The 17,647-nt window shown below is 37.2% G+C and overlaps 1 protein-coding gene across 4 annotated transcripts in view; it reads right to left on the bottom strand.

Moving 5' to 3' along the window:
- The window catches only part of ZEB2 (zinc finger E-box binding homeobox 2), a 131,337-nt gene that overhangs the window by 21,775 nt on the left and 91,915 nt on the right, over positions 1-17,647 (bottom strand). For all 4 annotated transcript variants that reach the window (XM_059394346.1, XM_059394343.1, XM_059394344.1 and 1 more), the window contains exon 4: positions 16,028-16,099. In XM_059394346.1, coding sequence (XP_059250329.1) covers positions 16,028-16,099 — 72 coding nt within the window. The remainder of the gene's footprint in view (positions 1-16,027; positions 16,100-17,647) is intronic.

Raw genomic sequence — 17,647 nt, 5'->3', positions numbered from 1 at the left:
CCAAGCCATTTTAATGAACATAAAATGAATAAATAATTCTTACAAAAAGAAAACATCTTGGAGGATCTAGAAAAGCTGAAGTAAATACATGTAAAAAAAAGGGGCGGTTGAATCATTCATCCATCCCACTGCTTAATAACTATTTATTGAGTGCCTACTAATGTCAGAGAGTGTGCTTTGGGATGAGGACACAATGGTGTTGATTGATAATTGTTTTCCTGATTCTGTGATTCACATATTGAGAGATATATACATGAAATGGCTGTGCTTCTATAATATACAGACATATAAATACATAATGTATAAATATATGAATATATACATAAATGTATAAAAGGAATATATATGTATATAAATATACATATATGGATACTTCTCAGTATAATATAGAAATTATGTACTTGTCATATAATTTGACTTTTATTTGTCAAGGCAAAGGGACCCGGAGAAGCAATCACAAATCTAGGTAACTGTATTCATCATCTGTTAGAAACATAGTCTTTTTACTGACATTCTAGATGATAAGAAAACATAGAAAATTGCTTTTAATTTAGTCTTCTGTATTGAATTTTTAAAGAAGCCCACATAGGGGAAGGGAGGGAAAACTTAATGGGAAGTCATCAGAGAAGGACACAAACCAGGAGAGACTCTTAACTCTAGGAAACAAACTGAGGGTTGCTGGAGGGGAGATGGGGGCAGGGCGGGGGATGGGGTTAACTGGGTGATGGGCATTACGGAGGGCACCTGATGAGTACTGGGTGTTATAGGCAACTGATGAATTATTTAACATTATATCTGAAACTAATGATGTATTATATGTTGGCTAATTGAATTTAAATAAAAAAAGATAAAGAAGCCCATCCTCAGCATTTGCTGAGGTATATAAATTCTCATGGCTACTTTGTTTAAAGTTGACTAATTAATGAACATAAGCATTTTTTTATCATTAAAAATGATAAAAATGATTAAAAATGATTTTATCATTAAAAAATGCATGTGTGCCTTTCTGTAGAAGGCTTCCAAAATACATATTGGCACCAGATATTTAAAAACAACCGTAAGGGAAGAGGACGATCTTTTTCTCATTACACAGCTACGCAGGCAGCCCAGCAGAGCGCCCCACTGCTACAGAGGTGTGTGCAAAGCCAGGGAAGCCTCCTCCAGAGAGACAAAAGTTTTCTTTTCTTCTTGGGAACTACCACAGTGCCTGGGTGGGTCTCTCCACGCCTGCTCTGACAAGGCTTTCTCCAGAGAACGCGTGCTCAGAGGCCAGTGAGGGCCCCTGATGTGTAAGAACTTTAAGAGAGAGAGAGGCAGAACGAACGGGGGATGGGAATCTGGGAACCCATAGTACTCTGCACCATCAAATATCTCCCTCCACAGCAGGAAGCAGCCCAGTCAGGGACACAGTCTAATTTTAAAGTGAGGTTTTATATTAAGGGACTGTGAATATCAAAATTTATAGAGACCACTGACCCTTAGGCAGTTTTGATTGCTATGTATAGAGACAGAATCTAAGACTTTCAAAGGAAGCATCCTAAGTAAGTTCCTATGTATTTATTTTTCACATTACTGTGTAATTGAAAATTTTGGAATTGGTATCTTACTGAAAAGAATCTTAGACTGTGTTATTATATTTTTGAGGGGCTTATAAAGTAAGGTGTTTTGCCTGGCAATTCAGTACTCTTCTTAAATGCTTTTTGTACACACACAAAAACCTAAGGATGCTCTAGGACAGTGGTTTTCAAAATGTGGCCTCAAAAAACGGGGGGGGGGGTGGCCTCCAGGCCAGCAGGATCAGTAGTACCTGAGAATTTGTTAAAAAACAGAACCAGAGGCACCTGGGTGGCTCAGTGGGTTAAGTCTCTGCCTTTGAATTCAGGGTACTGGGATTAAGTCCTGTATCGGGCTCTCTGCTCAGCAAGGAGCCTGCTTCCCCCTTCTCTGCCTCTCTGCCTACTTGTGATCTCTCTTTCTCAAATAAATAAATAAAATCTTTAAAAAGCAAAACAAAACAAAACAAAACAAAAACCGGAATCAGCAGTCTCTGTTGACAAGCCTATCAGGGAATCTGATGCACACCTAGTTTACGAATCAATGCCCTGGGAATTCAGTTATCTCCATCACCTGGCTAAATTAAGGTATTCGGTGACATGGTTTTGGGAAGCAGCTCAGAATTAATCTCTTATCACGTGGCCTTCCTGACCCTCAACCTGAGCTCAGAATTTCCTTCCGCAGGTATCCATCTGCATATCTCAATCACTGAACTTAAGCACAGCACATTATATCCCTTTAAATACATATCTGTGAGCTGATTGTGTTTTATTCAGTTTTGTAGCACCAGTGCCTAGTACAGTGCCTGACACACAGCTAATCCTCAATAACTGAATGATCAGACCAGGTTCAGGGTCATTGGGCAACCCATTTTGGCTCAGCCACTTATGATTTTTAATCTCAGTATCCCTATCTGTAAAATGAGCTAGTAAATGCTTTCTGAGGTATCCCTGAAGTTTCAGAATTCCATACTTCCAATAAATTAGTTACCCTAATTAACTTGCTTTTTTATTCACTGTCTAGGCCTAAAGAATTTCATCTATATTCTTGTCAGTTAAAAACTCAAAGCAACATAGCTTTCTGACGGAGGAACCATAGACACAGATGAAAATTTTGGAGGTGACTAGAAACCACTGACAACATCACAAGGAAAACAGTGCTTATTAAACATTTGTTGAGTGAATGAAGGAGACACTCAAGAAGGTTGGGATATCAGTTATCTGTTGTGGGAACCCTTGCTGTGAAGTGGAGATATAGCCGCTCCTAATCACAAACAAAGCTAACAAAACCGCAACATTCATTAGCCAGGAAGTGCCAGGCTCTTCTTATACGCTGATTATGGTCGGCAAATGACCCTCCTGTCTCACCTGCCAAGGGCTAGCTACATCTGTTTTTCTCTCTTCAAAACCCACCTTTCCCTCTATTTTATTTTTATAAACTTACCGAATGGGGTTAACTACACATTTTTTTTAAGATTTTTATTTATTAATTTATTTGACAGAGAGAGATCACAAGTAGGCAGAGAGGCAGGCAGAGAGAGAGAGGGAAGCAGGCTCCCCGCTGAGCAGAGAGCCCGGTGCGGGGCTCGATCCCTGGACCCTGTGATCATGACCCGAGCCGAAGGCAGCGGCTTAACCCACTGAGTCACCCTCTACACATTTTTAAATGATGATTTGCATGACCTCTCTGGATGACAAAACTCTTCCAACATGTAAGAATGTGACAGAGAGTATAAACAAGAAGAAAATGACATGCCTTATAATAATTTGATTCTCTGCATGTTGAGTACTTAGGTACTGAATTATCTGATAAACAGATCTTGCACAATTGATTAACCCTATATATCCACTCAACTCTACTTGAGAAATAACTTAAGATTAAACTTGTGTGGCTTTCATTACCCATACCAGAAACCTCGTTAATTTTAAAAAAGCTTAATTTAGGGGCACCTGGCTGGCTAGTTAATGGAGCATGCAACTCTCATTCTCAGGGTCATGAATTCAAGTGCTGCATTGGGTGTGGAGATTACTTAAATTTTAAAAAAAGGATTAAAAAATTAAAAAAAATTTAATTTAAACTCCATGCAAGAATAATAAGAGGAATTGGAAGTTATTAAGCCAAGAGGATAATAATGGTACAGAAATGTTCTTACCCTTTCCCCCTCTTTCTTCAAAGCTAATGGTGCGATGCATAGAATTTGTATTTAAAGAGGTCAAACCACTTGCTAGCCTCCTAACCTTCTCATTAGTATCATCAATTTAGGGGGGTTATACCTTCAACCATGGTATTTCTTGCTCAGGCAAGATTTTCAGTCTTGATCTAGAGATTTCCAACTGCTCTGGAGACACCTCAGAAGAATTTGGTAAACCTGGACATAGTCGGCATTTCCCTGTGGTAGTTCAGATGGTAAACCCCTGATTCCCCCCCCACCCACCCATTCTGGCTTATCCTATGCTATTATCCTAATGCATTTTGTGAGCTATAAGCAGAGCTGGCTACAGTGGGGCCCAGAGAGTCTGGGGCAAAATGACAACAGCAGAACATTAAACCAAAGTCAAAGCTCTAACAAACACAGGGCCCTGGGTGTAATACCATGAGGCAGGACCTCCCCCTCCTGTGCCAACTAGCTCAGCCAGTGCTTTGTTGTCTTTGTTCAGGCTTCCCAGTAACAGATCATTAGCAGAAAGGGTAGGGTAGGGTGGAGTTCAAAATTCTAGTCTAATTTCCTCATTTAACAGATGATACAACTAAGGTATAGTGAGGTTTATGATTCATACAAAGTTAGACAAATAATTTCTGGAAAAGCTTGATGGAGAATTCATATATCCTGACTCTTAACCCACTGCTCTTTCCACTGTATCATAGTGACTCAATATGTGAAAGAGAAAGAGAGAGAACCCCATTTTTTCAGTTTTTCAGTATGCCCAAATGATTTGACATGATTTGAATACATCTTAGATGCTGACAAGGTTGCTGACATAAAATTAGTATGGGGAAAGCCATGGTAAATTCTCACGTCAATATAAATAAAATACAGCATTTTAAACTTTTCTTTTTTTCTCAGTTTTTCCTTTCATGTTCCTGCTCTCCATTTTTTTTCACTGGGTGATCCACATCCAAGTCTACTGGGGTAAAGTGAAAACATCCAAGTTCTTCAAATTCTCTACTCAAGATGCTTATTTATAATTTCCATTTAATATTTCAGGATTATGTTTTCCTATTTTAGATTTTTTTCAGTCATGTTTCTAAAGGCACCCAGAAAGGAATGACTTCATGAAACACCTTCCAAAGGTGAATTTTTATTAATTATTATGGTGATAGTAAATAAAAAATGTCTCAAGCTTAACTTGGAACTAGAGACCAGGAAAAAAAAAAAAAGAAAAGAAAGAAAAAAGAAAACCAACACCCTTTATTCATGGTTCATTTTGCTTTCCCATTCCACATATTACTTGTTTATTCCCCCACATGCTTAATGATATCCTCCTACATGCGTTCCACTTCTTCAGATTAGATGAAACTGTGTCATCCTGTCATAATACTCCATCCCTCCCAGACCTTTCCAGCACAGCCGTGCCTGCTTTCATCTATCTAAGCTCACAGAGCAAAGAGGATGGGTCAACAAACTCCTCAGTTCACATGACTGTTCCAAACCAATGTTCCTAAGTCATGCATCATCATTAATTTGTTTATTCATTTATTTATCAATTCAACAAACAACCCATTTGTCAACCATCAAGATTGCATCAACACCGTGCCCACTGAGAGGGACTACGAAGAAAAGCAAACTTAACCTCTACCCTCCAAAACCCTCCAGTTTGCAACTGTAATTTTTTGAAGCCTCAGTCATCCATTTTTGCTATCATGTTTTAACACACTACTTGCATAGCTCAGGTAAGATGACACTTGTCCTATGGTCATGTTTACGCCAGGGCTGTTTATACTATTTCTCTGGGAAACTTCATGGCTCAATAGTCCATGCGGGATTCTGGTTTCCAAGGCTTTGAGTCTCTCTAAGCACAGGGATGGCCACACTTTGGTACTGGGCTAAATCCGCGACACTTCCAGCTCTGCAAACCAGAACGTGAAACTCAATCTGTTTCAGCCTTCTGCCCTTTCCCACCATCCCGTTCTTTATTCCCCTGATGTAGATTCTTCACTGTGATAACTGGGCTCTGACAAGTCTTCACGTCCCATTTCACCAGGTCTGCTTTTACTTGCCTCAGTTGACCTCGGAGCTTGAAATTTTTTCCATCCCTGTCCCTTATTCTTGTATCCTTCTTGCCCTGCCCAAGAACATCCAGCCCAGTTTCTTTGCTCCTAGAGTATCAAAAATGTCTAAAGAAATGTAAATAATTGTAACAGACTTGTTTCAGTCCATGTTATCCAAATGGGATCTTCTTTTGTGATGGTAATTGAATCTTCATATATTGTCCACAGCAATTACTCTAGATTTCTGTTCTTCAAGAGTCCAACCCTACTCCCTTCCCTTACTGTCAACTGATCATCTCTTTTCCTACTTACTTTAAAGAGTGCAGCTCACATGACATGAATTCCCTGAACTACCTTAACTTCAACCAAAATCATTCTTCCTTTTTCTTTTGATCTTATTGCTAATAAATCTGTACCTCTGCCCACAGCAAAGGCTACTCTCTAAGGCTACTTCCTCCCAAGCTACTGATAACCCAGTCTCCTTTTACATTTTCAGCTTTCTCTATGCCTCACTTTTGCACAGAGCCATATTTAACAAGCCTTCTTCCTGAAGAAAACCTTCTCTGAATTTTGCAGTCTCTTAAGACACTTCTTTACCCTCGTGTCTCCAATATTTGACCCTACACTGTCAAAAACCCTCTGCAATATTGAGCATCTTTCACTTGAACGTACATGGCTTGTTGTATTTCAAATAAAACATCTTCATCCACATATTGTTATGATGCTAACAATAATGATGAAAATGATGGCTAGCAACAACTGTTTATTATGTCTAGCATTGTGCTAAATATTTTACACACATTTCTTATTCATCTACCATTGTTTTATTTACCCAGTTGAAGGTAAGTCCTTAATGACAGTGACTGTTCATTGTATTTTTCAAATACAAAGTGTCTTAAACTTAATAGGGTCACCCTAAGTGACTATTGATCTGAATAGCTAATTAGGCTATTAATGATTTTTTGGGTAAAGTTTGCCTTCATGTCATTATGATTTTTTTGAAGATTTTATCATTAAGTAATCTCTACACCCAAGGTGGGACTCAAACGTACAACCCTAAGATCAAGAGTTAAATGCTCCACTGACTGAGCCAGCCAGGTGCTCTGGGATTTTGCATTTTTTAAGAACAAGAGTTATATCTTCTATTTTCTTAAAGTTTCTTTCTCAAACCCCAGTTTAAATTCTGTACACAGCAAACACCCTGACAGAAAAGAATAAATGTAGGTATCCTAGTAAAGTGATGAATATTGTATTATTTGTTTATTTGATTGTCATTCAGGACAAAAAGAAAAACAACATATGATTCCTGATGCCAGCCAGTGATCAAAGGAAAGTCTTTGACAGATTTCATCATTATACACAAACATTGTAAATACCACTATCTCCTCTTCTATGTTTAAAAAAGGATCCCAGGTAAAGATGAAATGAAATAGAAAACTAAGCAATATGCAATTCCTTCTCCATCTTCATGTTTTGACCTCAAATGCTTTGTTGGAGCAATGAACAGACATTTGTCCTACAGCTTGTCTGCTTGGTTTTCAAAGATGTCAAAGGAATTTAATTGGCAGAGGCTCTCAAAATTGACTGGTTAAGTCCTCGCATTACAAATTTGTTAGATATTGCATTTCTGTTTTCTAGAGAAGAAGCTAATGAGGAACCAGTGTAAAGGGAGGAAACAGTTCAGAGTCCATTTATTTCTTAATGCATAAAATTGGTTTAACACTTACCTGTAGATACAAACTGGTGAAAATTGTATAATCAAATAGTGAAATAATCAAATCAGGGTGAGCATTTAGTATATGTTAGGCACTGCATTAGGTATTATTTTTTAAAATTTTATTTATTTTATTTTTTTATTATTTATTAAATTTATTTAAAGATTTATTTATTTGACAGAGAGCGAGAGAGACAGGGAGAGAGGAAATATAAGCAGGGGAAGTGGGAGAGAAAGAAGCAGGCAGGGAGCAGGGAGCAGGGTTCCCATGGAGCAGGGAACCCGATGCAGGGCTCCATCCCAGGTCTCTGGAATCATGACGAGAGCAGAAGGCAGAGACTAAATAATCGAGCCACCCAGGTGCCCCTGCATTAGGTACTTTAAAAATAATATTCCATTGGGGTGCCTGGGTGGTTCAGTCTGTTAAGCATTTAACTCTTGATTTCAGCTCAGGTCATGATCTCAGGGTTGTGAGATCATGCCTGGCATGGAACTCTGTGCTGGGTATGGAACCTGCTCAAGATTCTCTAGCTCCAAATAAGCCAATCAGAGAAAGACAATTATCATATGATTTCACTCATAGGTGGCATTTAAGAAACAAAACAGAAGATCACAGGGGAAGGAAGGGAAAAATAAAGCAAGATGAAATCAGAGAAAGAAAGAAACCATAAGAGACTTTTTTTTTTAAAGGTTTTTACTTATTTATTGAGAGAGAGGTAATGAGAGAGAGCATGAGTGAGGAGAAATCAGAGGGAGAAGCAGACTCCCCATGGAGCTGGGAACCCGATGTGGGACTCGATCCCAGGACTCCGGGATCATGACCCGAGCCGAAGGCAGTCGTCCAACCAACTGAGCCACCCAGGCGTCCCCATAAGAGACTTTTAATGATAGGAAACAGACTGAGGGTTGCTGGAATGGAGGGGGTAGGGGTATGGGGTAACTGGGTGCTGGACATTTAGGAGGTCATGTGATGTAAAGAGCACCGAGTGTTATATAAGACTGATGAGTCATTAACCTCTACCACTGAAACTAATAATATACCATATGTTAATTAGTTGCATTTAAATTAAAATATTTCACTTGTACATAGGGAATCATTATTTCCACTTTACTGATGTAGAAATGAATTCTTATATACTCAAGTTCATGAACTTGGTAATTGGTAAAGGCAAAATTCAAACGTTGTTTCTCTGACTCTAGACTAATCTAGAGCATCCCAAACCAACACTTGCCTTTGATATGTAAAAGCATTCATATATTATTCTGAAAAGATTGGAAACATGTTTAATGACTATAGTTAGAGTTGATATTCTTAGTTCTTGGACAATAATTTTATTCTGTTCTGTAAGATTAGGAATTGAGACTTAAATTTTCCTTATCCAGTTTCTAGATGTAAGGTTGTCCGGTGATTTTCTTTTCCCAGCAAAGGAAGGAAAGATGCAGGTGGTTATTAATAGCCCTTTATAACTGGAGTACTAGATTGTCTGTGTAAATATAACTTACACACATTCAAAGAGGGAAACATCAGGGGCCTATTTGGGTCTTGATGTGCACGTGGAACAGCATGAATGTTAATGATCACCAAGCACCTAAGACAGACCCTTGTTACTACTAGCACGTAGGCTTCATAATGCTCCTAAGTTTTTCCATTTCTCTCATCTTCGTAGAAAATAGGGTTTTTTTCACCCTCTTAAAAATTCTACACAATAATTTTATTCTGAATTTGAATCTGATTAAAATACAGAAGGTGTAATGTTCCTTATAAAAGGACATTCTTTGTCTTTTGTGTTAAAACATGCAATTTCTTTCATTTTTAAAACACTAAAACCAATATAAGAATATTAAATGCAATGTAGAGTGTTGTTAATATAAATCAGGGTTTGTGATACTTCCTGTTATAAATCAACTTTGCTGTGCTCTAAAACTTTATTGTTAAAAAAAAAAAAAGGTGATATGCTATATTGTTGTTCTTCGTGTGTAACAGGTTGATTTCAGGGGCTTAAATCCAGGTTTCACCCTCTGAAAATACTGGACTTAATCCCTCCACGGTAATGTTTTCCTTTATTGTGGCTTCCATTCTCAGAGACTATTTCTTCTTCACCAAATGTTCATTCATTCATTCATTCTACCAGTCATAACTCCTACCATGTGAGTTCACTGCTATATTGGGCACTCTGAGGCAAGAAGGAATAGTCCTTTTTTAAAAGCAAATATTTTTGGGACCCTTACTAAAGCTAATATATATATTATTTATTTAATTACTTCAACAATCCTATGAGGTAAATGGCATGGTACTCTGCTCCCATTTTAGAGCTCAAGAAATCTCTTGCCCTCACAAAATTAACTAGGTAAAATAGGTACAAAGGAAAAAATAGGTAAAACAAGGAACAGTCTGACATGTTAAAATTAGTAGTGTCCACCTGAAGGCTGGGGAATTTCAGAGAAGGAAGAGATTGACATGATTTGGGGTGTTTTAGGTAGACCACATTAAAGAAATGGAATTTGAGCCGGCCCTGAGGAACAGAAGGGTGAGTAGATTTTGGATAACTAGACAAAAAGGAGTGAGAGATTAGGGTCTCAAGGAACAGCATAGGCAGAGATTCAGAATTTGGTATAAATGTGATTCTTTTTTGATATTACCAGGAGATCTGGTCTGAGGAGAATGAAACACTTTTGATATGAAATGGATGACACTTCATACTGCTCTCTGAAGAATGCAGATTTTGCTTATGGTTCCTAAGGGGCAAGTATGAATTCTAAGAAGGGTATTTGAACAATGAGAAAAGGGTTATAAGATGAATGTGGACCCACCAAATTGAGGAGAACATGAAGGATAGAGACCAGTCAAATGTAACTGAATTTTTCTCATTTGGAAGATTAATGAGAGATGAAAATGTCTGGTTGATTATTTCACACCAGGTATCAAAATATGTCAACTTGGGGCGCCTGGGTGGCTCAGTGGGTTAAGCCGCTGCCTTCGGCTCAGGTCATGATCTCAGGGTCCTGGGATCGAGTCCCGCATCGGGCTCTCTGCTCAGCAGGGAGCCTGCTTCCTCCTCTCTCTCTGCCTGCCTCTCTGCCTACTTGTGTTCTGTCAAAAAAAAAAAAAAAATATGTCAACTTGGAAATATGAAAGGGAAGTCTACTGTTGTTTGTCTCTCACTGACTCCCTCAATTCTTTAAAAACTCCTGGTGACATAGACCATTCTAGGATCTATAGTGATCAAGTGACCAAAACCCCATACCATTTCTGTCCTCAAGTAGCTTACAATCTAGTGGGGAGAAACATACCTGCTGGCAACTAAGTATAATATGAGACAAAACTTGTAAATGCTATAAGAAGACCCTCAAAGGAACGAGTAGTTAATCTTGAGTGGGAGACTGTAAGATGACTTCCTGGTGGAGATGGCTTTTAAGTATGGTATGATTCTGTCAGACTGAAAAGAGTTTCTGTGTTGATGGAACATTATAAGCAAAGGCAAAGGATTATAAATGATAATCAGTCATTCAGAGTTGAGGTATATACTAGCAAGTGACAGTAAAGGCAAGATGGTGTTAGATCATGACGATGACAATCCAACTCAAATGCCAACTCTTTCAGAAAGTAGTGGAAAACCATAGGAGGTTGAGTATAAAGTGGTGTGGGAGATGAGTTGCAATTATTCATGGATATTCCCAAGTGCTAGGAAAGCAACTTCTAACTAACTTTGGTAGTGTGAAGAGTGAATTAAAGAAATGAGGGATAGAAATGGGGTTGGTGAACAAGGTATCATATAATAGCTTGAATGAAAGATGAGTATTTAAGTCAGGATAGTGCAAAAACTGATGGGGAGAAATAAAAGTGATATATGCTATTTGAGATAGTAGAATTCATAGTATTTGATGACTAATTAGATAAAGTATATAGGAGTCAAAGATGATGCCATAGTTTCTAGCAGGACAGCTCCTCAGAATGGTAAAAACTTCTGAGGTGAAAGGTTTGTCAGGTAATTTAGCTTTTATTTCCAAATCTGCCACCAGTTAGCTATGTGGCATTTTTTACTACTGGCATTTTTTCCTCAACTATCAAAATACAATTAAGAAATTGTTCTGTAGTATAACTTTCAATTTTAGAATTCTGTGATTTAATTCAATTAAACTCTTCCCATTGCTTCTTGTAGTTTTAAACTCAGCAGAGTACACTAGGAAGAAGATACTTTTAGATTCTAAAAGTCTATTCTATTTATCTAGATGAACTTAATTTTTGTTATTTAACGTGTGAAGCTGAGAAGGAAATTCAGAGGTTTTTACTTACTTTTAGTTAGGAATGAAATCTGTGTGTTGAATATAAGTGAGAAGTACTGGAGACAGTGACTTTGTCTTTCCTTCACAACTTATTCCCATTAATAATAATACTTTTTATCAGAAAATTTGTGTGACGTGTTTAGAATTTATCTATTTCAATATCTATTGGCTCTTTTTTTTTTAAGATTTTATTTATTTATTTGACACAGAAAGAGATCACAGGTAGGCAGAGAAGCAGGCAGAGAGAGAGTGGGAAGCAGGCTCCCTACTGAACATAGAACCCGATGTGGGGCTCAATCCCAGGACCCTGAGATCATGACCTGAGCTGAAGACAGAGGTTTAACCCCCTGAGCCACCCAGATGCCCCTCTATTGGTTCTGTTTTGATTAGAAAAGAAAAATGGTATCTGATAGTAAATTAATTCCATATTTATTCATTAAAAATATATTTAGAGTCTATTAATTTTAAGGCACTTCTAAATATAGAGAAGAAACTGATGGTTACCAGAGAGGAAGTGGATTGAGGGGTTGGGTGAAATAGGTTGGGGATTAAGAGTAAGAGCTTATTTTACTTATTTTGATGAGCACTGAGTAATGTATAGAATTGTTGAATCACTGTGTTGTACACCTAAAACTAATATGACCTTGTACATTAAAAAATAGCGACAATAAATTTTTTAAAAATTAAAAAATAAGATTGAAGTAAAGTTAAAAAAATTAAGGTGCTCTTATAGGCAACATGGCAGCCCAAGAAACAATCCATGCTCTCAGAGTTTGCAATCTAATTTGGAAAAGACAGCACATCAATTCATAACACACTACAGAATTTATGACAAGGTTAGGTGCTTTGTTCAATTAGCATTCACTGGAAGAAGGTATCAGTGTGGGTTGGGATGGCTAGAGAAGGTCAGCCAATAGCTGGATCTTGTAGGACTTGGGTGGAGGCAAAGAGATGGTCCATTAATAAGCAATTTCAACCAGAAAAGATGACTTATTGCAATTCCCCATGTATTTAGCAACAGTTTCTGGGATAAGAAGCAGCAACTTGCAGTTGTAAAGAAATATGTATTTATTCTCTAAAAGAGCAGAGTTATAAACTGAGGATCACCAGTAAGTTCTTAATTACCAAGTCCAATGTATTCGTTCAGCATTTTTTCCTTTGTAGTTATCTAAATCTTTGATTGAATTGACCATTCGCTACTTTTTGAAACTTTCTTTCTTTGCATTGTGGTTGTTTAATTTTTTTTCTATCTTAATCTTTTTTCTTTCAGTGAATTTGATTTTTCTCCCCATCCACCAAGAGCCCTGGCCTCAGCTTTCTACTTGTTTCAATAAATACACTCCCAATGGTTAATGTCATGGTCCCAAGATGTTAAATACTATCAGAATATATTTGCATCACTCTCAAATCTATGTCTTCAGCCCTGACTTCCTGTGTTTCAATTCCTCATTTCCGATGGACGTTCTTTTAGTCACATCCATATATAACTTTTATATGAAAATACTTCTGTCTAAAGACTAGCTCAAGGTCTTCTCAAAATTGGATCCTCCTTCTTTTTATCTAGAAATAGCAAGTACTGCCATGTTCTAAGCATGCAGATGTATAATCCTGAAGCCATTTTGATTCCTTCACCCAGGGTTTCAACTGATTGTGAAGAAATGATGTTGCTAATTTCGCCACTGTCACCACCCTAAGACAAGCATTTTATCACTTCACACCTGAGTGACTACAATGACTTCCAGTTGGTCTTTTAAAGTCTGGTTTTCCCCCACAGAAATCACGGTAGTATAACATGACACAAATTCTTTGGTCTAGTGCTTAACATCCTCCACCAGCTGGCTTCAACTTAACTGTCCAGCTCCATTTCCCATGAATTACCTCCTAGGACCCTCTGATTCAGGAGAATCCTTTATTCACTATCTTCTCTACAGATTTCACAATGTCTTTCGTTGGCTTACACATTCTTCTGCTAGAAAATACTTCCTCACTTCTTCATGACCACTGAGAATATACTTAGTTCACATTTCACCTCTGTCATGGAGCTTTTCCTGAATACTCACCCCACAAGATCTCTCCTACCTTTGTAATTTGAAATAACTATATTCCTTCTATTTGTTGTGTATAGGCACCTTTTTCTTATTGTACTTTTTTTTTTTTTTTAAGATTTTATTGATTTATCTGACAGAGAGAGACACAGCAAGAGAGAGAACACAAGCAGGGGGAATGAGAGAAGGAGAAACAGGCTTCCCGCTGAGCAAGGAGCTCGACCAGGACTTGATCCCAGGATGCTGGTATCATGACCCAAGCCAAAGGCAGATGCCTAACTGACTGAGCCACCCAGGCACCCCTTCTTTGTTTTTTCTTGTATGTTAGTCTCCTCTTCCAAATTAAATAATAACCATGTCTTAAACTTCCTGGCCTATCTTCCACCACAAGTGCACCAACGGTGTGCATAGAAGATTCTCAATGAATACTTACTTGTTTCTTTATTGACCGAATACACATAAACTATAAGCAATAGTGAGTAGTATTAGAAAAAGATATCTTAAAGCCTGGTGGAAGTACATTTTCAGAATTTATTTTTAAATTTTTTGTACAGGAAAAATTTTTACTAATTTAGAATTCAAGTGTACAAAACAGCTAATAAATTGGCACTTTGTGGGATAAATTAATTTTTGTGACACTTTTAACATCTATAAAGTTAATAAGAATTAGGATTTATTTATGTTTGAGCTTGAAATTTAACAATTTACCTTTAAAAAAAAATCATAAAGCCATTTTTGATGCCATGAGTTGGAATATTATAGAAAGTATCAAATGTATGCTTTCTCTTTATTATTGTCTTTTTACATGAAGTTATTTTGCCTTGTTGGTACCCCTGCAACATCGATGATTAAACCTGGAAATATTCTTAAGTAGCAATTAGTGTGATCTATTTATTTTTCAGGTGGGGATACTAGGTTCCAAAGAGAGTAACTGATATTCCTTAGGTTACAATCTGGTTATTGCCAGAGCTATACCTGAAAACCAGGATTAATCTTTCTTAATTCTATACATTTTCCCTAATCTTATATTGCACAGTTTCATTTTTGTACCTGAAATTGACATACTCAAATGAGAGAAAAATTACAACAGTTGTTCATTATTTCTCTTATTTTACACCCAAGAAAGTGAATTAGTGCCTTGTAAGTTATTAATAAGGAATTCTAAATAGAAGCACAGCATGAGCAGTTTATTATGATGTGTATCAACACAAGGGAGATATGACTATCATCTGAATTATTCACATTTCTAAAACTTCATAAAACTGTAACTTTTTTTCTCATTGGTGACTTGAGCGGATATACCGCTGTGATTTTTCGTTTCATTTTGTTTTGGAAGATAACCTTATACTGGGCACCAGGTAAATATTTGTAATGGCCATGTGAAGGATTGTTCATAACGCCAAAAATAATTAGCCTTATCCAGAAAAAGAGAGAGAAAAACAGTGAGTCAATGTACATTTGCACTGGTGACGGGAGGATGTGAGGGCAGGCATCATTCATTGTTGGGAGAGGATCGCAGAATGTCACAAGTGTCCTGAAATCCCACTCCACAGCAGTTGTAGACTAAGAAGAAAACACTGCTTACCACTTTCCTCCTGTAATATTTTTGGCTTCAATAAAAAGAAGTGAAATTGTCAATTTTCTCTAAAACTTCTGCCTGGAAAACGTTATTTAGAGGAGGCAGAGGGTACCCAGAATTAAAAGTGAAGAAAGAATACAAAGGAGCTCAGATGATCAATTTTTGTGAGGAATGTTCATGGAAATTTGGTTTGTCTTCCTGAAAAAACATTTACCATCTAAATTACAGCATATCATTTGAATTCTCAATCACTACTATCAAGCGGTAGCCAGGAGAGGCATATTACATTCTAATTTTGAGATTATTCATGCCGTCTTTTAAAATAAAAATTACTACCAGAAATTTGCCCAACTCGTGCGTTTAAAAAAAATTTATGTATCCAGTTCAGTTTTCTTAACTTTCACAGGCAAATCAGGGGTTTAAGAATGAAAGATGTATTTGCTGAGAAAAAGAAAATACATAAATAAAGTAAAATAAAATAGAGAGAACTCCGCTTTGAGACCAAATCAGGCAACCTGTAATGTCTGACTTAATCGCTAAGTCATGGAGCTACCGATGCACGGGCCAGAATTTCTCTTCCTGACTCACTAAACCCGCATGACACGGGGCAAGGATGATCTTGGCGTGGAAAACACAACTTACCTGTACCATTGTTAACTGCGGTCTGGATCGTGGCTTCCGGCCCCATCGTGTCATAGTCTTCCTTCATTTCTTCTGTGGGGGAAAATTATCTTTAGCATTTGAAAACTGAAGAAAGGCTTACTATACTAAGCATGCCAACCACAGGAACAAGGAAGATTCTTTTAAAGGAAACAGAGAAAAGGCTTGTTGTAACCCTCTAAACAATAACTTTGTTCAGGCAATTGAATGACTCCAATAGTGCTAGCTACACAAGAACTTATTTACTTTAAGCATTACTGCAAGCTGTGAAAAACAGAGGTGCTTATTTGGGACAAACGAAGGGCTTTTCTTCCGGTGGCAGTTCTAGTGACAAACAGGGGGAAAGATATTATTTTTTCAATACGAGTCAAAAGCAACTAAGTATTTGTACTTAGGAAGAGGCATGCCAGCTGCTGGGTCTCTGGTAACTCGGGGTGATTAGTGGCCAGTTGAACATTTCATGCTTTTTCCCCCCTTGGAGGAGCTACGATGGGGCTAATCTTTGCAGGCGTTTTTTTTTTTTTTTTTTTAAACCTAATTCTACATATCAAAACTTGAAATTCCCAGTTTATAAAATAAGCATCCCAGAGGTACTTGAAAACACCTGTTTCACTGTTTTAGGTAAACTTCTAAAACAAACCTACCCTAGGCCTTTCCCTACAACTCCACAAAGATCTTTCTTCCTTATCATTTATGCTCCAGCATATAACTGTAGCCATTTTCTGAAGAAAAATATATAGAAGTAAGCAAGAGCTCAAGGTGGTGATGAAGATGAAAATAGGTAACACTGAGGGTGAAGATTCATAGGTGAAAAAAGGTTATTTTCCAGAATTGCAATGTTTTAAATTATGGGGAATTTGAAAAACAGGAGAGCTCTTGAATTTTCTGCCTCCCAAATTACAGAGTATGTGAGAGGGCAGAGAAGGACAGCTGACAGTTTAAAAAATGCTTTGAGTAAATAAATTAAACACGGACTTTAAAAAAATCATATTTTTACAATAACCATACTAATGAGAACCAACCATGATCCAGGATAAATACCTCTCTGATCATCATTTTGCTTAAAATAAGAGAAACTTTATAAATAGGACTCTGTAAATTCCCAAATTATCCTGAGCATTCTTTGCTTATCTCATTCTAGTCATAATTATCTGGTAGAAAAACAGGTTCTAGCAAATGGCACAGCAAAATTAAGATATATGATTTACAAGTACTATCCTGCAGCCTATCTGTTTATGTTATCAGAACAAAAAAAGCCTGGGCCTCTTAAGGTAAAATACAGATATAAATAGATGCTAATTTAATGCTACTACCCATTACAGTCAGATCATTTGAATGGTATTTGTTTAAACCGTACAACCGCTTTAAATATGTTTCTGGCCCTGGACTTCTCTCTTACTTAAGGAATATTTTCACAGGGACACTTTGCATAAAACATTTAGAAGTTCAATATATAGCAATATTGTATTGTCAATTGTAATAATTGATCGGTTGAAAGGCTCCCTCATCTGATATTTTTATCAGTCTCTAGAAGGAATTAAATTAAGGTATTTCTGAGAAGTTCAGTACTGGCTATAAATATAGCTTTTGTGTCTTTCTTCC

This window comes from Mustela nigripes, chromosome 3 (genome assembly GCF_022355385.1).
Source record: "Mustela nigripes isolate SB6536 chromosome 3, MUSNIG.SB6536, whole genome shotgun sequence".
Classification (NCBI taxonomy): Eukaryota; Metazoa; Chordata; class Mammalia; order Carnivora; family Mustelidae; genus Mustela; species Mustela nigripes.
The sequence above is the reverse complement of the archived record's forward strand: the minus strand, read 5'-3'. Positions and strand labels throughout refer to the sequence as shown.